This window comes from Oncorhynchus gorbuscha, linkage group LG07 (assembly GCF_021184085.1).
Source record: "Oncorhynchus gorbuscha isolate QuinsamMale2020 ecotype Even-year linkage group LG07, OgorEven_v1.0, whole genome shotgun sequence".
Lineage (NCBI taxonomy): Eukaryota > Metazoa > Chordata > Actinopteri > Salmoniformes > Salmonidae > Oncorhynchus > Oncorhynchus gorbuscha.
Window position 1 is genome coordinate 43,825,874 of NC_060179.1, and position 27,341 is coordinate 43,853,214.

Consider the following 27,341-nt stretch of genomic DNA (forward strand, 5'->3'; position numbering starts at 1 on the left):
CTGACAGCTTCTCTTACCTCCGTTTCCCTCCCTCTTTCCTTCCCTCCTTGTCTCTCTCCTTCACCCCCCTCACAGAACAATGCCAAGAGAATGCACAGCTAGAGATCAGGTGTCATAATATAATACCATTATCAAATATCACTTACCAATGTCTCTCCCTTCCCCCTTCCTTTTCACTCTCTCTCAGGAAGATGGATGCAGGATTATTAACGATTAGAGAGGGCAGAGAACCCTGGGCATAAGGACTATCTCTGTCTGACATGATGTCATAGACCCTCTATGTGCTCCCTGGACAGTGACAAAGCCCATCAAAATCTATATTTCTCTCTCCCATTTTCTCTAGGGTGATATCTGAAGCCCAGTGATGAATAGATGGGAAAGGGATATGGCAGAGCCCATTAGCAGCCCAACCAGAGGCAGAGGGAAGAATGGGGTGTTCGAAGGGAAATATGTGGGCAGATAAAGTGGGAACCAGACAAGCAGGAGGCTTTGTGTATTATACAGTTTGTTCACAATTCACATACCATCCACAAGTATAGAAAACTGAACAGGTTCATAGAGAAAATAGAATGTGATGTTCCAAAATAATGTTGAATAATTTGTAATAATGTTGATAATAGCAGTAGTAATGATAATAGTAATAATATAGTGATAATAATATTGTCCTCTAGCTTTTATTATACAATATTATTTCCACATGTACGTGTTTTTTTACATACACAATTTTACATTATACAGTAAAGAACAAAACAAAACTGTTAAAGAATGAAAGCAGCTGACAGTCTATAAAAAAAATAACAAAAACACAACCACAGTAAAAACCCAAACAGTAAATATTCATCCTTTCCAGGACTGTGAAAGACTAATATTGTTTATCGCCAATGACTGAAACAAACTCGTCAGTCGAAGTGATCAGACCTGGGTGAAATATGTAGGTAAAAAAAACGTTTAAATACTTAAGTTGCACTTGATTTAGTTTGCCTGGTACAGATGAGCCAATGTAATTGTCCCAAAAGTGCAAAATCAAGTGTACCTGAAAATACGTTTTTGCCATATTTGATCTAAGTCTGAAAGTGAGACACCACTCTGCTTTAGCAATGAAAACATGGGTTTTATCTTAGGGCTCTAAGGCTAACTTAATAACTCAAAAAGCTTACCAGTAAAGTTATTATTTATGTACAGAAATTCAACATGTTCAGTGACATACATAATTCATTAGTTATTGCTTTTTGACTAAGTGCGTAAAAATATAGCCTTTACCGACGATTCTAAGTATATCCAGAGTTACACTTCAGTGCAGACTATATAAGTAAAGGGAGGGGTTGTTCCTCCATAGGAGAGAGAGAGAGATCTCCGGTTCCCCTTCTCTGCTCTGTATGGACACCAGGGTCGTGTATTTCATAAGTCGAGGTAGTCCCTCCCTGTTTCAGTCCGTTTTTTCTTCTTCTTTTGGTGCTTAATGAACACGACCCTGCATTGGATGGAGCCAGCGGCTACATCAATATCATGTTTGAAATGTACTGTCAACCATTGACTGGTATATAGCTTCATGCACCATTTTGCCCTTCAAAGCAGTCACTATTTGACTGGTTTGGATGAGTGATTGATAGGGTCGTGGTGGGCGCTCTTTGGGATCATGACCCCACAGCCTCTCTCCCTCCGTGTGCTATTGCTTAGTCGCTGTGACGGTGGGCACAGGCTGGTGTGTGTGTTTTTTTTTGGGGGGGGGGGGGGGGGGCTCTTTGGTGACTGCAAACTGGTTCTTCGGGCACGAGCGCACTGACATCACAATATATCAAGCGTGACCGGCAAGACAAACAGTGGAAATCAATACAAAACTACAATAACATAGGTACGAGTCTATTGGAGGTGGAGAATACAGTGTATATACGGAATCCAGACTTGTTACAGAACAATACTATTACGTTTTATGCAATTCTCCATTTCCCTTTCCCAAAACACCTTCATACATACAGTCTTATATAAAGTCAAACCGAAGAGTCTAACAACTGTATGTGAAATATATACCTGTCAAATACCAGTATTACCTGTCAATAAACGTCTTTCACTATATTTTGCAGAACTTGGATTGGGTGATGTTTCTGAGTTGGTCTTTTGGCGCAACTATTTTTCTCATCCTTCGGACTATTTGTCTAAAACCACATCCCTTGTAATTATTTCCAAGGCAACATCTCAACAGACAATCCTTTTCAACCAGGCAGACAGGTTCGAGGCCTAATGTATACAATTCGTGGACATGTTAGAATTGAAAATTGTACTCATTGAACTGATACTGTGGAAGGAATGGTGAACAGACTTACAGATAAACTGGTACAAAGCCGTAAGTCAATAACTTTGGAATTTTTTGGACAGCGTCTCTCCAGATTAAGCAAACCAATACTACTTATTGGCACAAGTAAGATGCTTTTTCTTCAAAGTGTGAACGTTATCATGGATTGAATTAACATGTTGATTGTTAGCCACCAGACTGTGATATAGTATATGGCATTCCGTTGTAGATCTACAGGTAGTCTTGTGACAAACATGGTAACAAAAATCAGGCTCATCCTCACGATGGAATATATTCAAACAACCCATATGGTGGGTTACAATAAACACACTGTGAATGAAAGCAACCAAACTAGGCCTAAAAATATCCCTCTTCAATAAGAGGTGTACCTGTATCGACAAAAGAAGCATTGGTGCCCTAAAATACTCTTAGTGAGAATGTCTCACACACGGTTCACAAATGCAAAAAACACACTCACATACACACGCTTAGTACAGCTATGGCTCATCCTCTTTCCACTTTTGTACAATCATTTTCAGTTCCCCATAAATAATACTATGAACATGCTGGCTTTTCTTCCTCCTCCTCCCCCTCTTCCACTCCTTGCCCTCATCCCATCTACCTAATCCACCCCTTTCCAAGATCCTGTGCCACAAGGAAACTTTTCACTCTTTTACGTACTCGTTCTGTCTGCTACCCCACCCTGTAACTTCCTCTATGTTAGCTCCCTGTCTTCCTCTCCTCCATGTAGGTAACTATTGGTTCCTGGTGGTTGTACTAGCTCTTCAGTCTTGTCCCAGTCTGAAACCCAGGTTCCTGCACCTCCTCCTCCTCCTCCTCCTCCTCCTCCATTGGGATCCGGGGCTTGGCTCGTTGCTCCGTAGCCTCCTCCTCCGCTAGTACGGTACAACTCCTCCGTCTCGTTGGCCAGCTCATCCTCATCCAGAATTCCACACTTGTCATCGCTAAGTTGCTCGGGCTCTGCCCACCACTGTTTTTCTCCGGAGGCAAAAAGTCCTGGAATACAAAAGACAAAACAAAAACGTTCTGCCCAAAGCTGTACTTACTTGGCTTGGATCTAGATGATTTAGTTCTACACTAAAGGGCTGCATTAACACATGGAAAGTAGGGCCAAAATGAATCATATCTGAACATTATTACAAAAGGCAATGCAATCGTGCAAAAGGGGAGAGCGATATGAGAATGCATGTTTGATTTTCAATGAAGGATCTAGCTTGTGTGGCATGAAATGAGTTTGATACAAATGAAACCCGTTTATTTACTTCAGGGTCAATTCAAGAGTAAATGGCAAACAATTGTTGTGAAACGGAGCATCATTATACAGCTTCATTAGGATGTGCAAAGAAGAGGGATGGGGGATTGAGAGAGAATACACACCATAGAATATAACACCGCCGTAATGAACAAGTGCAGCAATGAGAAACACATACTGCCACTCTTCCCGCGTCTAAGGCGAGAGAGGAAGGGAGAAAGATAAAGAGGAGAGTGATTGTTAGACCGAGTGAAAGAGAGAGTGTGTGTCCGTGTGTGTGAGAGAGAGAGAGAGAGAGAGAGAGAGAGAGAGAGAGAGAGAGAGAGAGAGAGAGAGAGAGAGAGAGAGAGAGAGAGAGAGAGAGAGAGAGAGAGAGAGAGAAGAGGGTGTGAGAGAGAGAGAGAGAGAGAGAGAGAGAGAGAGAGAGAGAGAGAGAAAGGGAGAGAGAGAGAGAGAGAGAGAGAGAGAGAGAGAGAGAGAGAGAGAGAGAGAGAGAGAGAGAGAGAGAGAGAGAGAGAGAGAGAGAGAGAGAGAGAGAGAGAGAGAGAGAGAGAGAGAGAGAGAAAGGGTGTGAGAGAGAGAGAGAGAGAGAGAGAGAGAGAGAAGAGAAAGGGTGAGAGAGAGAGAGAGAGAGAGAGAGTCTAAGGCGAGAGAGGAAGGGAGAAAGATAAAGAGGAGAGTGATTGTTAGACCGAGTGAAAGAGAGAGTGTGTGTCCGTGTGTGAGAGAGAGAGAGAGAGAGAGAGAGAGAGAGAGAGAGAGAGAGAGAGAGAGAGAGAGAGAGAGAGAGAGAGAGAGAGAGAGAGAGAGAGAGAGAGAGAGAGAGAGAGAGAGAGAGAGAAAGGTGTGAGAGAGAGAGAGAGAGAGAGAGAGAGAGAGAGAGAGAGAGAGAGAGAGAGAGAGAAAGAGAGAGAGAGAGAGAGAGAGAGAGAGAGAGAGAGAGAGAGAGAGAGAGAGAGAGAGAGAGAGAGAGAGAGAGAGAGAGAGAGAGAGAGAGAGAGAGAGAGAGAAAATAAAAAAAGAGAGTGAATGGGGTGAGAAAAATCGATTAAAACAAGTGATAAAAGAAGAAAGTCTGAAAGGATGAATATTGAGTAAGAATCTGTCTCTTACTCCTCCATCAGTGTCTTGCTGTATTATGATAGATAATGGTTTATACGACGATGTGTAGTAGTCAGTAATTAATGCAGTAGGCAGTGTGATGTTATTATATTGTGTCGAAGTAGAGTCATTTTGTACCTTATGTTTGGTCATGGCGCCAACAATGAGCGGGCACACCATGCCAGACAAAGTGCCCACACCGTTGGAGATGCCCATGAGGATACTGGCATAGCGGGGAGCAATGTCCAGATGGTTCACATTAAAGCCTAATGGGGAAACAGAGAGAAAGGTCACCATGTTGTTGTTGTAAACTACACAGACGATCCATTTCCAGGAATATGATATATTAGTAGCCAAACTCTATGCCAGATACGGACGATCCCCTAAACAACTGAGCTTGAGAGATTACGCAATTCTCGATGGACAGATCAGGTTTAGTTGTTCTGCTGACAGAGCTTATTTGTTTCTGTGAGGTGCTGCAGTGAACTCTTCTTCTTCTGCTGTGCGATAAGGCCAAAGAGTGTCTTGGAGGAGAGAATCGCAGAGGTATGAGAGACATAAAAGAGAACAAACCAAGTCTCACCTGAAATAGCGAACCCACTGAAGCCCACAGCCAAAACCAAAAAAGTGATAGCCACAGCTTTCGTATGAGAAAACCCGACCACTAGCAGTAGGGTGGCTTCCATCCCGAAACCTATCACAAGGAAATAAAGACCCAGAAACACATATGGAGGAAGTCAAGAATCAAATGAGCTTTGAATACACAGGTACATGAATGGGGATTGATTTCTGTTGCAGATAAAACAGAATATTTTTCTTTAAGACATTATTTCCTTTGTTGCCTTCGAGCTAAAGGGTATTGAGGAAAATATAACCTAACTGTGGCTCTACATGGTGCAGCTTCACACAGTGAGATATAAATATATATACACGCTTCTCATTCCCCTCACTCCTCTATCGATTTCTCTGCAGTTCAAAAATAGTCTACAGTGGCAAGCGATGCTGCGTTTACGGTGAGTCATCGTTTGCCTTATGCAGTGATCATTTTCTCACGCATCGACTGGACTCTGTGGTTACCACAAAACAAGGTGTTGTATTTTCCAGGTCAATATCTTTCCTGAATCTTTTAGTTCAATTTTTTTTTAAACCTGCTATTTCTCCTTGTAGTTGTAGTTTTTCTCATGTAAAAGTAGAGGTCATGTATGACAAAACTGGCACAAGCTGACTGATAGCTCAGTAAAGGTGCATCAAAGTTGGGACCGAGTGACTGAAAAACAGCTTCTATCTCAAGGCCATCAGACTGTTAAACAGTCATCACTAACACAGAGAGACTGCTGCTTACATACAGACTTGGAATCATTGGCACCCAGTACCCTGCCCTGAACTTAGTCACTGTCACTAGCCGGCCTCCACCCAGTACCCTGCCCTGAACTTAGTCACTGTCACTAGCCGGCCTCCACCCAGGACCCTGCCCTGAACTTAGTCACTGTCACTAGCCGGCCTCCACCCAGTACCCTGCGCTGAACTTAGTCACTGTCACTAGCCGGCCTCCACCCAGGACCCTGCCCTGAACTTAGTCACTGTCACTAGCCGGCCTCCACCCAGTACCCTGCCCTGAACTTAGTCACTGTCACTAGCCGGCCTCCACCCAGTACCCTGCCCTGAACTTAGTCACTGTCACTAGCCGGCCTCCACCCAGGACCCTGCCATGAACTTAGTCACTGTCACTAGCCGGCCTTACGTCTGTATGTGTATGCATCCATAAAAATGTGGTTTGATTTGATACAAATCAACCAATAATCTTTTATGATTCATGGATACAAACACTTGATAGCAAATCTCAAAATCAATGACACCTCTTGCCCTTCCGCCTGCTCCAGCTCTGCCCCTGAACAAGGCAGTTAAACACGCTGTTCCTAGGCCGTCATTGTAAATAAGAATTTGTTCTTCACTGACTTGCCTAGTTAAGGTAAAATATTTATATATTTGTAATTCCGTCCTCCTCTTTCCTACCTCCCCTTTTCACCCTCCTCACTTACCTCCACAGTTCATCATCTTCCTGACATTGGTGGTGCTCATGATTTTGTTTGTGCGCAGGTAGTCAGCCAGCTGGCCCCCGATCGGCACGATGATGGTCATCACTAGATGGGGGAGCGCCGACACCAAGCCCACCTGTGATGTGGGGTGGAGGGGTGGATATGTGAGCAGAGGTTTGGAAAAAGGAGCGGGAATATATTTTTGAGTACTGTACGACAAATAAGACAAGATTTAGAGTAGCATAACTCTGCTTTTTAGAAGTCCTCAAAAGAAAAGATAAAAATACAATTTGTGTACCCCGGGATCACACAACCCTGGGATCACACAACCCCGGGATCACACAACCCCGGGATCACACAACCCTGGGATCACACAGCCCCGGGATCACACAACCCCGGGATCACACAACCCTGGGATCACACATCCCTGGGATCACACAACCCTGGAATCACACAACCCCGGGATCACACAACCATGGGATCACACAACCCTGGAATCACACAACCCCGGGATCACACAACCCCGGGATCACACAACCCCGGGATCACACAACCATGGGATCACACAACCCTGGAATCACACAACCCCGGGATCACACAACCCCGGTATCACACAACCCCGGGATCACACAACCATGGGATCACACAACCTTGGGATCACACAACCCTGGAATCACACAACCCTGGAATCACACAACCCCGGGATCACACAACCCTGGGATCACACATCCCTGGGATCACACAACCCTGGAATCACACAACCCCGGGATCACACAACCCCGGGATCACACAACCCCGGGATCACACAAAGCCAGATAAACCTGTACTAGTACAGCACTACACTCTTAGCAAAAAAAGGTGCTATCTAAAACCCAAAAGGGTTCTTCGGCTGTCCCCATAGGAGAACCCTTTAAATAACCCTTTTTGGCTCCATGAAGAACCCTTTCCACAGAGGGTTTTACATGGAACCCAAAAGGGATCTACCTGGAACCATAAAAGGTTCTACCTGGAACCACAAATGGTTCTCCTATGGGGACAGCAGAAGAACCCTTTTGGAACCCTTTTTTCTGAGTGTGGCTCTAGGCCAGCTCTACATGGATATTCCTCGTCTTAGACACCTTGCTGATCTCGAACCCGAACACTTCCTCAAAATATGCAGGTTGGCTGATGAGGAGCAAGTAGAAGGTCCAGCTTCTACAGAAATTGGCCACGATGATGGCGTAGACCGGCATCGAAGTGAAAAAGGCTCTCCAAGGCGTGTTCCATTTCTAGAGGAAAGCATCCAGTGTCAGGTTGCACAGTAAAATAAAACCAAAAACCTACTGAATAGATTTGAATAGAGTTGTTTAAAAATGACACAGATTTAGAGCCTTTGTAACAACCACCACATGGAGACCTGGGTTGATCATGTTATCATGACTCTATTGTGTGCTCTAAAAGACACTGCTTTTGGCCAGAGCAGTGTTCATTTTGACACTTTTTTTGTTGTTGATTTAGGCTAGTCTTAGTCATTTGGACTAAAATATTCTTGTGTTTTAGTCACACTTTTGTCATTATTGTAGTCTAGTTATTGTAAAAATTACGAAAACAGTGGGCTATTTTAGTCAACTAAATGCCCTTTCATTTTAGTCACATCACATTTGTATTGCCTCATTAACCTCTAGTAAACATAGAGTAACATCCTATTCTCTTCCCAAAAGCAGAAATATGACAAATATATATAAGAATTATCTGGCCATGTAAATTCCAAATTCAGCCTACATAGATACTACACAAAACTACATACACAAAACAGACAAGCTGAGAGAGGCAGAGAGAGAGAGTGACAGAGAGAGAGAGAGGCAGAGAGAGAGAGTGACAGAGAGATAGAGAGGCAGAGAGAGAGAGAGGCAGAGAGAGAGAGAGAGGCAGAGAGAGAGAGTGACAGAGAGACACAGACAGAGACTGAGACACAGACAGAGACTGAGACACAGACAGAGACTGAGAGACACAGACAGAGACACAGAGAGCATGGCGCTTGTAACGCCAGGGTAGTGGGTTCGATTCCCGGGACCACCCATACGTAGAATGTATGCACACATGACTGTAAGTCGCTTTGGATAAAAGTGTCTGCTAAATGGCATATATATATACATAGTCTATATATATATATATATATATATATATATATATATATATATATATATATATATATATATATATATATATATATATATATATATGACAGAGACTGACAGAGACACACAGAGACACAGGCACACAGACGGAGAGACGGAGATACACAGACAGAGACACAGACAGACGCAGAGACACAGACACAGAGACTGAGAGACACAGACAGAGACACAGACAGAAACTGAGAGACACAGACACAGACTGAGACAGAGACAGACAGAGAGACACAGACAGAGATCGAGACTGAGAGACACAGACAGAAACTGAGAGACACAGACAGACTGAGAGACACAGACACAGACTGAGAGACACAGACAGAGACTGAGAGACACAGACACAGACTGAGACAGAGACAGACAGAGAGACACAGACAGAGATCGAGACTGAGAGACACAGACAGAGACACAGACAGAAACTGAGAGACACAGACAGACTGAGAGACACAGACACAGACAGAGAGACACAGACAGAGATCGAGACTGAGAGACACAGACAGAGAGACAGAGAGAGATAGAAGCACAGCCACCAGATGGTGCTGCAAAGTAGTATGGGTTGCACCTCTGTCACTCTGTCATTGTTATCAAAGTTCTACAGACGCCACAGCCACTCTAATGACTTTGAACAGGAGCTAATGACCGTTTCACCCAGTGATGTGACTTGAATCTCGAGTCCAAATCGAGACCAAAGTCCAATGGTCGCGTCTAGGGTCGAGTCACGAGTCCCTATTGCTGAAGTCCGAGTCCCAGTGCTCGAGTCCTGGTCCAAGTGCTCAATTCTGCGTCACTGGATTCCCATGAACTCAAAAAGTTATTTAACCAGACAGATATAGTGTAGTGGCAAGATTAATTTAGTAAATACATTTTTGCTATTCCTTTCCCTTTATTTCTGTGCCACCAAATGTTTGCATTTACAGTAAGCTGCTGGTAATGTTACCAGGGCCACATTCAGTTGCAAAACCTTCTCGGACATTGCAGATAGAAATGCCATGAATAGAGTAGGCTGTCTTTGAATTTGTAGTCACACTCAACTCTCCCACTTTCCACACTGCATTACATAGCCAGGTTCTGTTGCCAAGTCTCCCTCTTTTCCTCAGATAAACGGCTTGATTCTAGCACGTACCATTCAAAAAGCTAACAACCTGGTGGAGCGTTCAGTAGGACGCAAGACTTTGAAAAGTATACATGTTTGTTCCATCTGAACATACCAAAACTTTGCGTCCTGCTGAATGCGCCCCAGGTTTTTACCTCAAAAATCCTGTTATGCCCACAGACGAACCATCAAACAGACAAAACGCCAATAAAGGACTAAGACTGAATCCTACTACACCGGCTTCGACGATCGTCGGATTTGGCAGGGCTTGAAAAATATTACGGACTGGAAATGGAATCCCAGCTGCGAGCTGCCCAGTGATGCGAGCCTACCAGAGCCTTTTATGCTCGCTTCGAGGCAAGCAACACTGAAGCATGCATGAGAGCACCAGCTGTTCTGGACAACTGTGCTACGCGCTCCGTAGCAGATGTAAGCAAGACCTTTAAACAGGTCAACATTCACAAAGTAGCAGGGCCAGACGGATTACCAGGACGTGAAGTCAACGCATGTGCGGACAAACTGGCAAGTGTCTTCACTGACATTTTCAACCTCTCCCTGACGGAGTCTGTAATACCTACATGTTTCAAACAGACCATCATAGACCCTGTGCCCAAGAAAGCACAGGTCACCTGCCTAAATGACTACCGCCCCGTAGCACTCACGTCGGTAGTCATGAAGTGCTTTAAAAGGCTGGTCATGGCTCACAACACCATCGGGCCGGAAACTGGAGACCCATTACAATTCGCATACCGCACCAACAGATCTACAGATGTGAGATTGAGTCTCCACACTGCCCTTTCCCACCTGGTCAAAAGGAAAACCTATGTGAGAATGCTGTTCATTGACAACAGCTCAGCGTTCAACACCATAGTGCCCACGAAGCTCATCAATAAGCTAAGGACCCTGGGTCTAAACACCTCCCTCTGCAACTGGATCCTGGACTTCCTGACGGGCACCTGTTGTATTCGGTGCATGTGATAAATAACATTTGATAGAGGGAAAAGTGTGCCACTTCAGACGCAGGCACTTAACTAAAAACAAAATGTCAAAGGCTCAAAAACGCTAAATCACACCAACAGAACAAGACAAGGAGGGGCCATGAAAAGTGAATCTGGAGAAGAAGTTAATTCAGAAGTGAGTGAGTGAATAGAGGAATTGGTGTATTGTTGACTAACCGTAACAGGTGTGGCATTCGCGGCTGACATTCCGATTGCCTCCTCAATGTATTTCTGCTCCTCTTCTGTGATGGTAGGGTGGGCTGCCGGACTCTCGTATGACACCAGGATCCAGAAGAGATACCAGAAGATCCCAAAGCTGCCTGGGAGGTGGAAGGAAGAGTGAAAAGAGTGGGGAGAAAATAGGAAGAATAGAGGAAGTGTAAAAGTGGAGAACTGATGGAAGATGAGGAAAAGGGAAAAGGATATTTTTAAAACAAGTACAGACTAAGAGTCAGAGCTACAGTGCATACGTTTCACAGCCAATTCATAAGCATTTGTGGAATTTGCATACATGAAGTGAACTGAGGGATTGTTCACTTTTGCTAACAGATTGATAAGGGAATTTATATGTTTAAGGTAATGACTAAAGAATTCCACCCTGAAACGTAATTATTAGATTTTGTAACACGTATAAGAATAATTAGACTAACGTAATTATTAGACTATGTAAAATGTATTAAGGATAATTAGACTAAAGTCCAATAAGGTTTGGTTCGAGACAAGTAAGGGAGAGAAATGTGTGTCTGTGACTAAGAAAACACGGAGGACAATTAAACTATACATGACCTGACCTGGTTGGAACTTTGAAAAACTTACGACAGGAAAGAGACACTGTCAAGGTCCCTCCTAATCTCGGGAGGGAGGGAGGGAATGGTATGGAACTGCCAGCTTGGTAGTGATATACAAGGAATGTGGGCTGTGGGGAGAGATACAACCCACCTACTGTTTGTGTGTGTAGTCTAAAGACATGAGCGCATAGAACTCAGAGATAGCCTATAGGCCAATGCAGCAGTAGGCCTATAACTTCCACGTCATCTAAGTAAAATACATAGGCCTAAACTCGAAAAATAAAAACAGCAGATAATATCCTGATGAAAATTCTGCTTCTTTCAATCACATTAATCTCTATACTCTGCCTCCCTTTCTATATGTCTTGACTTGAGCTATTGAAGTGCAACATTGTATCAACTAGCCTATTCCAGGCCCTCAGAGTTTCCTGCGCCAGTTAGCTTGGGACAGACAGCTGCTTTTTATGACGTTTCCAGTAGATACTATATATGGAATCATCAGATCATGATATTTTGCTCTTTCACACCAAAACCTGGTGATTATCGAGGCCGGGAGTGTTGGAAACATTTTCATGATATTGCTTTCAAATCATTCGAAATTGATGTTTAAAAAAACAGACTGACTTAGTGTGAGGTGAAGAAAAAATAACTGAAAAGCTCAGCTTATGTTGGACGTGGTGAGATAAGACAATCAGAAATCAGACATTGCCAAATGGGCACTTTTCTACATTAACTTGTTTCTCACAAGTGTAGCAGGTTGTAAATTTTGCAAACAACGTTTCCACTCCAAGAATGAGAACGGTATAACTGTAATCAATACATGCATTAACAGAAATGTATGTAATCAAATGATTGGGGAATAATGGTACATTTACTAGACCTACTGGTGACATATGTAATGGGGAATTGCGAAACAAAAATACGATCAAAGGGTAAACAATTCACATAATGAAACAATGAATGTGCAAGAATTGTCAGGAGACCACTGAGCGCATTCTGGAAAGCTGAGTGAGTGCATTCTGGAGAGAGACATGCCATATCTTCGCCACACATCCCTCCCCTCCTTCTTGTTGCAACATTTTAAAATATATTCAGACATCACCTTCACACATATTTTAGATGTTTTTCACTGACAGCTGCAATTCAAATCAGCTAAACATATTGCTATTCACGCTGCCAAAATTTGCACGATTCCCAAATAAGCATAGGCTTACACACTTGTGATTTGAAATAATCAACAACAAAAAAAATGTAAACAAGCTAATGATCCTCTGCGGCCAAGTCATGCTCTCTGGTGAAGTATTTGAATATATCATTTTGGCAAAAAAACATAAATTGACTATAGGGGAAGCCATTATCTTAACAGTGCACTGTCCACCCACCAACTTTCCCTTCCAATTCGCAAGAGTCTGAAATCAGAGATCTGTATATAATGACGACAGGCTCTTGTTTCCGCCCCAACGATGGGAATCGTTGTCCCAAGCCAGGAAGGCAAGGGGACAAGCTTAGGTCTGCATATTATGCCCATGCAAACGCATTGGGCTTATTCTGGACAGATTTTGGCGAGCGTGAGCCCTCTTGCATCGCCTCTTCCGCTCTGCTGAAACTCTCTCACAGGACAAAGCATCAGAGTGAGCGAAACAGCGCCCCCTCTGTCTTACTATATGTAGCCCATGTATCTGATGAGGTCTGGCTAGAAATAGTATAACATGCCATACTCTTTTGGTCCATACCGAATCAGATACATGGGCTACATATAGTAAGACAGAGGGGGCACTGTTTCGCTCGCTCGGATGCTTTATCTGACATTGAAGAGTCTTTCTGTCGGCACGCCTCTTGGTCAAATAAATGATCAATATTTCAATATGTTATTTGGATGGGCAAGGAGGTACGGCAGGGCGGGCCAGGCCCCCTAACGGCCGCCCATAACACAGGCCCTGTCTATCACTTTAAGTTGGGAACATTTATGACAAACAGAAGTCACTAACCGTAGACATAGAAGACAGATGACCACCCTGAGTACTGGACTAGCACTCCAGCCAGTGGCATGGCTATCACAGCTCCTGCATAGGACCCTGAGATACAGAGGCAGACACACTCAAACATGAGGGAGACCGAAAGGTCATTCATATGGAAATCAACAGCATTAAACACATTGTTGTGGAACTCGAACTACGATCTTGAGCAATCACAGCATGATAATTAATTATTATAATGGTCAAAATAGTCACAGTAGATGATGAAATGGTTCTAGTCATGTAGAAAACATCGGTTTTACAAGAAGAATTATGGAGAAATACGTCATCACAATAAGTCATATTAATTGTAGTCGAAACTTTGTCCCTTTTGTAGTGTCCAGACAAAGACGGGAGACAGAGAGGATGACAGAAAAGAAAGATGACCTCACCACAAAAGGCTGTTGTGGCCAATCGACTTCTTTCAAGAGGCGGGGCCCATTTTGCCCAGATGCCGTGGCATGCTGGGTATGAAACACCCTACGAGAGAAAGAGATACATTAGGTGAACAACAACTTTTTATATTTGCAGTTGTACTGAAAGGTTGCTGACAGCTGTTTTCTCTATGGTGGACTGGCCATGTGTCACACTTGACGAGAATGTTTTCTTTCTCGTTTGAAAAGTTGATCTCCTAAAATCAACGACATAACTTCCTGGTGTAACTCTTTCTCTCATAGGGTGTATCAGGTGAAATGCATTTTACACTTTAGAAAGGAAACATTCTAGTCAAGAATGACACATGGCCGGGCAGTGGCCAGTTCACCATAGAGAAAACAATACGTTGTCAGCATAGTGCAAGTGTGAACTCTGATGTCTGCTAGGGGAAGCCATTGGATGTAGCCAAGCACCTCCACGAGTCCTTGACATATCCTGACAAGGATAACGCATCCAATGTGAGTTCGTGCTGCCGATGGGATCAACATATTCAGGCATGACGTGGCCACTATGGCAAAACCAAAGACTCTGCGTGATAGAGGGGAAAAGAATCAGATATCTACCTACAGTAATAGTTATTGAAATAGTCACATTATTTACATACAAGTAAAAGCAGCTGACCTGTTGGCTGCAAATTTTTGACAGATGAATCCCCCGGGTATTTGGGTTACTATGTATCCCCAGAAAAATGACCCGTGGATCATTCCGACCGTTTCTGGTTCCCAGTTGAACTGAGCTTTCTGTGGAGTGAGTGAGAAAAACGAAAGAAGAGTTCAAAGCAACGAAAGGTGAGGAAAATATTTTTTGGGATGGTGGGAAAAAATCATTTAGATAGCTAAAGTAAGTGACCGTAACTATCACCCTTCTACAGTAATCATGAATCAAAGTCTTAATTCAATAAAAGACAAAGCCGCAGTTGACAATCAAACTATTTGATTGCGATCATAGGGACCTAGCAACTTTGATGGCCACCACATTTCAACTGGCAGTAACAATCCTCTTTCAGCTAGTGCAACAAGGCATGAGTCTCGTGTTTGTTGGTCATTACAACCAATAAGGTAATTATCCATTTAGGAGAAGGAGGTAAAGCCAAAGCAACCTGATTGGTCCAACTCTGACCCTTTGAGAGCATACATAGCACCACTGACAATAGGGATTCATTCTCCCCTCACTGGTTACCAACAAGTAACACATATCACTCATGGAAACAAAGGTGCTACCTAGAACCATAAAGATGTCTTTGGCTTGTCCCTGTAAGAGAACCATTTTCGGTTTCAGGTAGAATGTTTTCACTCAACAAAGCACCCTCAACAACCCTTTTTTTCAGACATAAAGTGTTATTTAGATGGAATAGATTCCACGTAGAACCCTACCTGTCCTGAAAGAACCCTTTTAGAACCCTTTGTTCTAAGACAATATCTCTGACTCACCACAAGAATCGGCTTGTCGCCCTTGTAGATGGTTTGGTTGTTGACCATGCTGACGATGGCAACGCCCAAGTTGCATCGGATACCGAAGGAGATGCAGAAGCCCAGGCCAGAGAGGATGGCGATGATGTAGCGCCGGGGCAGGCCGAAACAGGTGCAGTCCACCACGGGCATTTCCTTCTCCTCCACGATAACTGCCTGACCCTCATCGGTGAGCTCGATTGTCTCACCATTTTCCTGCCGCTTCTCTAGGATTCTGAGAACGAAAAGGAGAGGATATATTATATATGATATATAAAATCAGCAAAAAAAGAATGTCCCTTTTTCAGGACCTTGTCTTTCAAAAATAATTCGTAAAATCCAAATTACTTCACAGATCTTCATTGTAAAGGGTTAAAACACTGTTTCCCATGCTTGTTCAATGTACCATAAATAATGAATGACCATGCACCTGTGGAACGAGGTTTAAGACACTAACAGCTTACAGACGGTAGGCAATTAAGGTCACAGTAATGAAAACTTAGGACACCAAAGAGGACTTTCTACTGAAAAACACCAAAAGAAAGATGCCCAGTGTCCCTGCTCATCTGCGTGAACGTGCCTTAGGCATGCTGCAAGGAGGCATGAGAACTGCAGATGTGGCAAGGGAAATAAATTGCAACGTCTGTACTCTGAGACGCCTAGGACAGGGCTACAGGGCGACAGCTGATTGTCCTCGCTGTGGCAGACCACGTGTAACAACACCTGCACAGAATCGGTACATCCGAACATTGCAGGATCGATTTGGAGGTGGAAGGTCCGTCACGGTCTGGGTGTGTCACAGCATCATCGGACTGAGCTTGTTGTCAATGCAGGCAATCTCAACGCTGTGCGTTACAGGGAAGATATCCTACTCCCTCATGTGGTACCCTTCCTGCAGGCTCATCCTGACATGACCCTCCAGCATGACAATGCCACCAGCCATACTGCTCGTTCTGTGCATGATTTCCTGCAAGACAGGAATGTCAGTGTTCTGCCATGGCCATTGAAGAGCCCGGATCTCAATCCCATTGAGCACGTCTGGGACCTGTTGGATCGGAGGGTGAGGGCTAGGGCCATTCCCCCAGAAATGTCCGGGAACTTGCAGGTGCCTTGGTGGAAGAGTGGAGTAACATCTCAAAGCAAGAACTGGAAAATCTGGTACAGTCCAAGAGGACTTAATGCAACAGTTACTTAATGCAACTGGTGGCCACAGCAGATACTGACTGTTACTTTTGATTTTGACCCCCCTTTATTCAGGGAAATATTATTCCATTTCTGTTAGTCACATGTCTGTGGAACTTGTTCAGTTTATGTCTCAGTTGTTGAATCTTATGTTCATACAAATATTTACACATTACGTTTGCTGAAAATAAACACAGTTGACGGTGAGAGGACGTTTCTTTTTTTGCTTATGTATAGAGTTGGCTTAGGACTTGTATAGACACCGCCTTTAACATACAGACCTTAAAGGTGGTGCAAAGACTGGTCCTTTGTAGCTCAGTCAGTAGAGCACGGCACTCGTAACACCAGAGGAGTGGGTTTGATTCCAGGGACCACCCATATGTTAAATATATGCGCTCATGATGTCGTGACTAAGTTGCTTGGATAAAAGTGTCTGCTAAATGGCACATGGCGGTAGGTAGCCTAACGGATAAGTGCATTGGGCTAGTAACTGAAAGGTTGCTGGTTTGAATCCCCGAACCGACTTGGTGAAAAATCTGTCAAATGCTGCAGCGACTTTCTTCCATGCAGCCACAAAAGCATTAGTGAGGTCAGGTACTGATGTTGGGTGAATAGGTATGGCATAGCTTCACCCCAAAGGTGTACATTATGGTTGAGGTCAGGGCTCTGTCCAGGCCAGTCAAGTTCTTCCACACCAATCTCGACAAACCATTTCTATATGGACCTCGCTTTGTGCATTTGGGCATTGCTGAAACAGGAAAAGGGCTTCCCCAAACTGTTGCCACAAAATCAAAAGCATATAATTATCCAGATTATCATTGTATGCTGTAGCGTTAAGATTTCCCTTCACTGGAATTAAGGGACCTAGCCAGAACCATGAAACTAGCCCCAGACCATTTTTTCTCCTCCACCAAACTTTACAGTTGGCACTATGAATTGGAGTAGCGTCTCCTGGCATCCACCAAACCCAGATCCGTTCGTCGGACTGCCAGATGGTGAAGCGCGATTCATCATTTACATTTTACATTTAAGTCATTTAGCAGACGCTCTTATCCAGAGCGACTTACAAATTGGTGCATTCACCTTATGACATCCAGTGGAACAACCACTTTACAATAGTGCATCTAAATATTTTAAGGGGGGAGGGGGGTGAGAAGGATTACTTTATCCTATCCTAGGTATTCCTTAAAGAGGTGGGGTTTCAGGTGTCTCCGGAAGGTGGTGATTGACTCCGCTGTCCTGGTGTCGTGAGGGAGTTTGTTCCACCATTGGGGAGCCAGAGCAGCGAACAGTTTTGACTGAGCTGAGCGGGAACTGTACTTCCTCAGTGGTAGGGAGGCGAGCAGGCCAGAGGTGGATGAACGCAGTGCCCTTATTTGGGTGTAGGGCCTGATCAGAGCCTGGAGGTACTGAGGTGCCGTTCCCCTCACAGCTCCGTAGGCAAGCACCATGGTCTTGTAGCGGATGCGAGCTTCAACTGGAAGCCAGTGGAGAGAGCGGAGGAGCGGGGTGACGTGAGAGAACTTGGGAAGGTTGAACACTAGACGGGCTGCGGCGTTCTGGATGAGTTGTAGGGGTTTAATGGCACAGGCAGGGAGCCCAGCCAACAGCGAGTTGCAGTAATCCAGACGGGAGATGACAAGTGCCTGGATTAGGACCTGCGCCGCTTCCTGTGTGAGGCAGGGTCGTACTCTGCGGATGTTGTAGAGCATGAACCTACAGGAACGGGCCACCGCCTTGATGTTAGTTGAGAACGACAGTTTGTTGTCCAGGATCACGCCAAGGTTCTTAGCGCTCTGGGAGGAGGACACAATGGAGTTGTCAACCGTGATGGCGAGATCATGGAACGGGCAGTCCTTCCCCGGGAGGAAGAGCAGCTCCGTCTTGCCGAAGTTCAGCTTGAGGTGGTGATCCGTCATCCACACTGATATGTCTGCCAGACATGCAGAGATGCGATTCGCCACCTGGTCATCAGAAGGGGGAAAGGAGAAGATTAATTGTGTGTCGTCTGCATAGCAATGATAGGAGAGACCATGTGAGGTTATGACAGAGCCAAGTGACTTGGTGTATATCATCACTCCAGAGAACGCATTTTCACTGCTCTTTAGTCCAATGGTGGCAAGCTTTACACCACTCCAGCCGACGCTTGTCATTACGCATGGTGATATTGTGTGCGGCTGTGCTGCCATGGAAACCCATCTCATGAAACTCCAGACGAACAGTTATTGTGCTGATGTTGCTTCCAGCGATAGTTTGGAACTTGGTAGTGAGTGTTGCAACTTAGGACAGACGATTTTTATGTGATACTTGTCACAACCCTGACCTTAGAGAGCCGTTTTATTTCTCTATTTGGTTATGTCAGGGTGTGATATGGGGTGGGCATTCTGTTTTTTATGTTTCTTTATTTCTATGTTTTGGCCGGGTATGGATCTCAATCAGAGACAGCTGTCTATCGTTGTCTCTGATTGGAAATCATACTTAGGTAGCCCTTTTTCCCTCCTTTCGGTGTGGGTAGTTAATTTTGTTTGTGGCACTAATGCCTTGATTGTTCACGGTTGTTGCTTTCGTTTGTTGTTTTGTTGGCGACATTTCTAAAATAAAAGGAAAATGTACGCTGACTACGCTGCACCTTGGTCCACTTCTTTTGACGGCCGTGACAGCGCATCAGCGGTCCAGTTCTGTGAGCTTGTGCAGCCTACCACTTCGCGGCTGAGCCGTTGTTGCTCCTAGACGTCTCCACTTCACAATAACAGCACTTACATTTGACCGGGGAAGCTCTAACAGGGCAGAAATTGATGGAATGACTTGTTGGAAATGCGGCATACTTTGACGGTGCCACGTTGAAAGTCACTGAGGTCTTCAGTGCGGGCTATTCTACTGCCAAAGTTTGTCAGCAACGGGTGTGGCTTAAATGGCCAAATCCATTCATTTGAAGGAGTGTCCACATACTTGTGACTCAATAGTATATGTTCTTGTCAGCAAAGCACCAGTCAGCAATGCAGGTTTGTGTGTGGGTCTTCCATGCATTAATTATGTATTTTGCATGGTATTAAACTTACATGAGATTTTATTCATTGCTGATGTATTTTAATTGCTATGCTTGACATCTACAACCCAAACAGGCTCTTCCAAGACAGACATTCCTTCCTGTAAACCTCAAAACAATGTCAACCACCTCAGTACACTTCAATGTCACCTTGGTCAAGCCCCGGCCTGCGGTGAGTTTTTTTTCCCGAATAGGTTTTTTGCTGACATTACCAATCTGACAGGCCTCGGCAGGTAGGCTGTAATACAGTAGAGCTAAAACCGTACGGTGAAAACAGCACTTGTCTCTTTGGCACATCTCTGGCCGAATCTCTTCACCTCGCTCTCTCCTGCTCTCTCCCGACCTATCCAGCTCACTGAGCAAACATGCTAACGACCTGCGCCAGCCTCCATCAAATATGTATTCAGCTGAGGCACATCATCCATTAAGCATGAGATCAGCTCGGCCCCAATGTGAGGCTGTGCTGAGTTCACAGGCCATGCTTTATTCCTCTGCTGCAAGGCCAATGGATATGGTGGGTTGTGGAGACTGAGGTTTCACATGCCCTTGCTTTATTTCCTGTTTGGGCATTTGTTTTTAATGCTCAGGTGATTAGGGGGGGGGAGCCAATCATATCATCTCTGCTTTGGATGTAAAGATTTCACATTGGTTTAGAGCAGACGAGGAGGCGGAAGAATACAAAACTGACGAGGAGGCGGAAGAATACAAAACTTATGATCAGTCAGTGTTGAAGCCAGTATTGTTTGAACTGCAAAGTTGACCGTTTCTCGTCCAAGGAATAAGACTATTGGTCTTGCATAGTTATTCGCTAGTTGGGCATAGTCCTTGGGAATGGTAACAAATGAGTACTCAATTGAACCACACTGTGCTGTGTTATAATTATTTTTCCCACAGACCTTTTCATCCCTCCAAAATCGAACTATTGTCATTTTACAGACATCAGAAACAATAGAGTATGAGGTGGAATGAGGAAACTGCTAATTAAGATACAAAAGTTTCACAAGAACCAGGGAAAGGTGATGCTTAGATGGGATTATAAACCAATATAATCCCTGAAAGCACAAGGTGTTTGTCACCCCCCATCAACATGCAAGGCCATTTTACAAGGTGACTTGCTATGTGGAGGCTAGAGAATGATAAGAAAGTAAAATCAACACATTTGAATTACGCCTACACTTTTGACAGCAAACTGTATACCTTATTTGGCATCCAACTACAGTTTGCTTCCAACTACAATTTACAAACTGCATTGTGGCAAGTCGAAAATTGCTGTGGTATCCGGAAACTATGTACACCAATACGTGAAAAAATAAATATCCACAAAATGGGTGCCACTACGATGCCCATACCAAAAACAGTTCACACAAGCAATGGCTCCAGCATTCTCTGACATTAAGTATTAATGACTTTTGCTGAGGATGAATTATTAATACCGCTTCATACTATTTCTGTATTTGTGCGCCTCTCTTTCCCTCTATTCTTCCTGTCTCTCGTTCATCTCTCTAGTTTCGTCTCAGTCCCTGCCTTTCATCGTCAATTCCCTCTCTTCTCACATCGTCACACCCATCTTGCACCACTGTTCTTTTAACACCAACCCCCCTTTCTGCGTCCTGAGAAATATCTTTCCGTCTGAACAGGATTGCACATGGAAGTGCACATCTGTACTGGCGAAACAATGTCCTTCTGATAACCATCAGGTGTTTATAAAATGTGTTAAAAGTGAAACGTGCTCAACACTGTTGCCTTGCAAACAGCTGAAAACGGGCTAGGAGCCAACTGTCCCATGGTTATGACATAGAAAATATGCCAGCATTCACTTGATATCATTGCAGCAGATACTTTGAAATGTTTTTTTTTTCATGTCTTTCGTTCTCTGTCTTAGAGAGTTTTAACTCTGGTTCTTTTTCCTCCATGTCTCAACTTTCGGTTGGCTTTGTCTGACCCTGAGACGTATATCCCTTTTAATCCTTAGCGCTTTACCAACCCCTCGTTTTCACTCTAAGTAATGTCACACAAACAGACAGACTGACACATACTTGTGTAGTAAATGTGGAAGTCTGTCTACACAATACTCAGACATATTACAGTGTAGCACATTAAATAGAGGTCAGTGACCCTTAATCCTTGCTCATTGGCTTGTCAAATGAGTATAGTGGGTTCTCCCTCCAACATAATCTCTTAATTCTTTCGTCAAGGACATAGGTGTGAGAACAGTTCAGCAGTGCAGTTCACAGTTCAATCAACAGGTGAAGATTATTGATTGAAGAATAAATTGGACATGAGGAATAGGACTGGATCTGGGAAGCAATACCACCTGAATATGATATTTTTGACACAGACTGTCTTGAACAACTACATAATTTAGGTCTCATCAGAATAAAGAGATGGAGGTTGCAGACTAGTCAACACACAAAGGAATAGTTGAGAGAATGATAAATGGCTACCATAGGAAAACCTTTCACCACAGAGTGAGACGTCAGCTAAGGGCACTGGAACTCTCTTGAATAATACAATAACCAAACGCCAAATTCTCTAAACAATCCACACACTGGACTGGACCAAAATGAGCTTTAGAAACATGAATAGATGTTGTACTTGGATTACAAAAAGCTCTAAATTTAGACTGGTGACTGATATTTTGTTGAAATGTCATGACATGTCATTATGAATATGATGGTGGCAGGTAGCCTAGCGGTTAGACCATTGGGCCAGTAACTGAAAGGTTACTAGTTTGAATCTCTGAGCTGACAAGGTGACAAATCTGCCGATGTGCCCTTGAACAAGGCACTTAACCCTAATTGCTCCAGGGTCACCGTTGATAATTGCTGAACCTGGCCACGACCCCCTGAAACACCCTTGGTGAGCGGGGAGTTGGGATATGAAAATAAATAAATAATTATAAAAATAAAAAAAACATTTCCAATTCAAACATGCATATTAAACCACTTGTACATGTGTGAAATAGGACAAATATAAGCACCCCCAAATTATAATAACACATTTTAAATGCATCACACGGTCAAAAACAGTGGCTACATGTGTAAATAAGACACTATACCGCAGACAAGTTCACGTGTGGTGAATTTCTTCAGTTTTATCATGTGGGCAAAGGGCCCAGCCATAAGAATATGAATTGCATTCAACTACATTTGTTTTTGTTATGACCTCAACGCATGACCAAACAGCTGGATCGAAATATCTACTGCCTGTTTTAGGGACAATGCCTTTCCAGAGTATCTGAAAAATCTGATTGCAGTTAAAGATAAGTAATTATCCAACTGTTTATAACATGTTTACATAAGTAATTTGTTATTGTGAGTTATGAGGGCCCGAGCACAATCATCGCAACAATAGGTTATTAATCATTGAACAACAAGTGTAAGAGTTGGTTATTCATCTGACAGATATCAAAGAAGTTAAGGAAGAGGAGCATATTAAAAGGCCCAGTACAGTCAAATGTGATTTCCTGTGTTTTATACACTCACCGGACAGTTTATTAGGTACACCCATCTCATACCAGATCAGACCCCCTTTTGTCTCCAGAAAAGCCTGACTTCTTCGGGGCATTCTACAAAGTGCCACAGGAAACGTTCCACAGGGATGTCGGTCCATGCTGACGCGACTGTAACACGCAGTTGCTGCAGGCTGGACTGTGGTGCATTTATGCCATCAACAGCTCGTGCCATCTCATCCCAAAGATGCACTATTAGGCTGAGGTCTGGGGGACTGCGCAGGCCCCTCAAGTAAACGGTCAAGTGTTGGTGATCGCAGGCCCACCGCTTCTTCTTGGGTTTAGCTGCAAAGAGTGGTACCCGGTGTGATCGTCTGCTGCAATAGCAATCCGTGACAAGGATCGGGGAGTTGTGCGTGGCGTATATGTCGCACTGCACCGTCATTGCTGTTTGTGGGCCGCTTGTTAGCTTGCACGATTCTTGACATTCTCCTTCAACGAGCTGTTTTCGCCCACTGGACTGCCGCTGACTATGCTTTTTGTTTGTCGCACCCCAGTGTGACAAACATACAATTTGATTTGACGGTTGTGCAAGAAAAGCCCAGAAGGGTGGCAAGTTTCGGAAATAGGGGCTCCGGCGTGCCTGGCACTGACGATCATACCCTGCTCAAAGTCGCTTAGGTCACTCGTGTTGCCCATTGTAACGTTCAATCGAAGAGTGGCTGAATGTCGAGATACCTGTCTTATACAGCAAGCCACGGCCATGTGAATCTCTGTCTGTAGGTGTAATCCATTTGTGAACAGGGTGGTGTACCCAATAAACTGTCCGGTGAGAGTATATTCCCAAACTATAAGGCTGGGATACTACTGTAAAATTGTGAAAATGATAATACCTTTTTAGTTGAAGACCTCTTTGAAAAGACCGCCTGAAAGGGGTCCCGGGTGTCAGTGGTGTAAGTCAGTGGTGTAAGTCAGTGGTATAAGGCACTGCACCCCAGTGCTAAAGGAGTCACCACAGACCATGGTTCGTTCCCAGGCTGTATCACAACCGGCTGTGATTGGGAGCCCCATAGGGTGGCGCACAATTGGCTCAGTGACATCCGGGTTAGGGGAGGGTTTGGCTAGGGGCTCATTTCGCTTTACTTGGCTCATCACGCTCTAGTGTGTCCTAGTGGCGGGCGAGACGCCTGCAGGCTGACCTCAGTCATCAGGTGAACGTGTTTCCTCCTACACGTTGGTGCGGCTGGCATCCGGGTTAAGCGGGCGGGTGTTAAGAAGCGCAGTTTGGCGGGTCTTGTTTCGGAGGACGCATGACTCTACCTTCGCCTCCCGAGCCCTTTGGGTAGTTGCAGCGATGAGACAAGATCGAAATTCGGGTTTAAAAAAGCCCTGAAATTTCAGCCTGTTTTCGTGGGAAGGAATTTTGTCTTGCCTTGCTGCCATCACCTGGCGGAAAAATAATTAATAGACCTATAAGAGAGTACCAGACCTCTATGAAGAAAAATGGGCCTAACTATTTACATGTCATATAAGGCTAAATGTCACAAAAATTCACACAACATAGGGTCGTAACAGCAGCCACAAACCAAGGCACCATATTACGCACTGGGGAACACCTCAGCGCACGCATGTGATAAGGAAGTGAAGGTTTGGTAACGATCGCGTAGGGCAGGTAGGTACAGTAATCCCTGCCTTTGGGGGAGGGGAGCAGACGATGGCGAGTTATTAAACCGTAGACCGGGAGAACCTGGAGAGGTAGGCTACCTACAGAGAGAGCGAGAGAGAGGTGTATAGGGATTTACGTGGGCCGACAGCTTGGAGGGGGGAGAGGGCTATTTCGGGAGAGGATTTATGTGTTCAGACGCTTCTTCAAATCCCGAGAGAAAGGAGATCGCGAACTATTTGCGCTCCGATATCCATCAATGTTTCTGCAGATGAATCACCCATTTTTTTGCATCGTGGCCGCACCAAATAAACGTTATGTTCCCTTATTAAAGTATAGATGTCTTCCACATTTGTTGAGCAGAATAGCCAGCACTTGCTCTCTCAAGTGGCCACACACTGTATCTCATTAGGCAAATGAGATGCTGATCTAACTTTCACTGCTTTTACAAAGTGCCAATATTTAGTTGACCAGCTGGCCTGGACACGTCTTTTTTTATACAAAAGAATGTTCAACTAAAGCGCATAGCACAAAGATCAGTTCTTATCATGTAGTTAACCGCCCGCCCAATAATGATTTGACTGTAGGCTAGGTAAAATATGAACCAAGCATGAACATCAGACAGAGATACTTCTCTTGGATATGCACATTTTGATGCCACCTCCTCATTTTTTAAACTTGTAGAGCAATGTCACATTTTAGACACATTTTTCCAGTAGGTGTTTTTACCTCAGAGTCTTTTCCCCTTTTTCAACATGTTAATATACATTAATTATGGCCTGATTATAAATTATTCGTACACCATTTAGTGTGGCTTACCTTTGTAAACAATGGATGCTGTTAACACTCATCCTAGCATCGCTAAGAAATTCATTGTTCAGGTGTTATAATAATACATTTGACAATGAAAAATGTTAGATGGGCCCATTTTATTTCTAAAGCAAAAAAAAGGGTTTTATTTCTATGAGAAAGAGTCATAACAAACATAAAATAGTCTAGCACCGCATCACTGCCTATAGAGAACAAATGGACAGTTTTGATGTCCACATTTTCTCCCACAGAAAACATTAATTCACTCTACGCCTTCAGTAAATCATTTCAGTTAGGCATAGATGTATAGACTTTAGAAAGGCCGGAACGGAAACTGTCTCAAGTTCTCTGGTAAAGAAAGGATGAGGACAGCATTCCGAGGTGGGCCTATACGTCAATTTATAGGGCCTGAATTAAGTTAATCTTAGGTATCTATGACACAGAGCACACGCTACGATAACATAGTGGAAATCAAATATTTTAACATCAAAACAACCATAACCCACCCACTCCTTTACAATTGCAATTTACCACACAATTGAATTAAAGCAGCCTACATGTAAAAAAAAACAACATCATCACATTCACTGGGATCAAAGGAATTTCTGAACATGCATTTATGTATGTAGCCTATATCTTCCATGTCTTATTTGAAGTAAGATATTATAACGACGGTTTTACTAAATTGACTGTTCTATTGATAAGGGTTTTGGGCATGTGGATTTTAGGTGTCAAGGCCCATCCGTTCGTTTTTTAAACAAAAGTTCGGATAAAAGTCATAGCCTACTTTATATCTTATAAACATAAATAGCCCTAGGCTAATATTGAATAGGCCTATATATTTGTTTAAACTTTTATAAACTTAGTGCCGGGATGACAAGTGGGTAGGTAGCCTAATACTGTCACAAACAAGACCTTGATCTGGATTGCGTGCGCTACGCGAACAAGGTATAGTTTAGGCTACACAACTTTAACAAATACACCGCACAGAAAATGCAAGCTATGAAGCTGTTGTTTTCACTTACTTGTGTAATTTACCAAGGGTCTTGCCCGCGACGATCTTAAACCTATCTGGTCGGATCTCCATCCTCCCGGCTCCAAGCTCCGACCGATTTGCTTCCCGCGCGCACTCCCGCTTGAGCGCGTAGCTCTCTTCCCTATCACCTTCTCCCTCCGCCCTTAACCTTTCACTCACACACCATTAAACCTCGCTTTCCTTTCTCAACCAACTGGTCCACACCGTTTTTACGCACAGAGTTATGAACACAGACATCCACACCCTCCTAATACCCTCTGATTATTCTAGTCTAAATCAAACCAAAGTGAACCGCATATGTAAATATTCAAGAAAAAAGCACTAACACTTCCCATGCCCACATTTCCCAAAATTGAGATTAGACAAATAGCCTACGTTGTTTTAGCAGTGCTTTAGCAAGTTAAAAATAATTTATAAAACCAATCCAAATGTGTATCTCGAATGAACGGTCGGCCGCTGTCTGGCTGCGAGTGTCGCTATCCATGGTGCTGAAACCAGATTACTG

General features: G+C 43.9%; 1 protein-coding gene across 1 annotated transcript; it reads right to left on the reverse strand.

Moving 5' to 3' along the window:
- Positions 1-644: 644 nt before the first annotated feature.
- Positions 645-27,341, reverse strand: LOC124039898 (vesicular glutamate transporter 1-like). Its single transcript, XM_046356427.1, has 13 exons — positions 26,826-27,341; positions 15,631-15,883; positions 14,822-14,940; positions 14,614-14,728; positions 14,158-14,245; positions 13,739-13,825; positions 11,140-11,282; positions 7,819-7,968; positions 6,704-6,836; positions 5,248-5,358; positions 4,803-4,930; positions 3,689-3,758; positions 645-3,307 (listed from the first exon to the last, which is right to left on the reverse strand). Exons 1-13 carry the CDS (start codon positions 26,885-26,887, stop codon positions 3,006-3,008), a joined length of 1,761 nt encoding a protein of 586 aa, XP_046212383.1. The 5' UTR covers positions 26,888-27,341; the 3' UTR covers positions 645-3,005.

Bases quoted from the DNA above. Each gene is read 5' to 3' on its own strand.
- LOC124039898 (XM_046356427.1), bottom strand. From the start codon at position 26,887: ATGGAGATCCGACCAGATAGGTTTAAGATCGTCGCGGGCAAGACCCTT. The intron at 11,283-13,738 runs GTTAGTGACTTC...TCCACCTCCCAG, and splicing joins ATCTGTCTTCTATGTCTACG to GCAGCTTTGGGATCTTCTGG. The intron at 6,837-7,818 runs GTGTCTAAGACG...CCCACATCACAG, and splicing joins TCGGGTTCGAGATCAGCAAG to GTGGGCTTGGTGTCGGCGCT.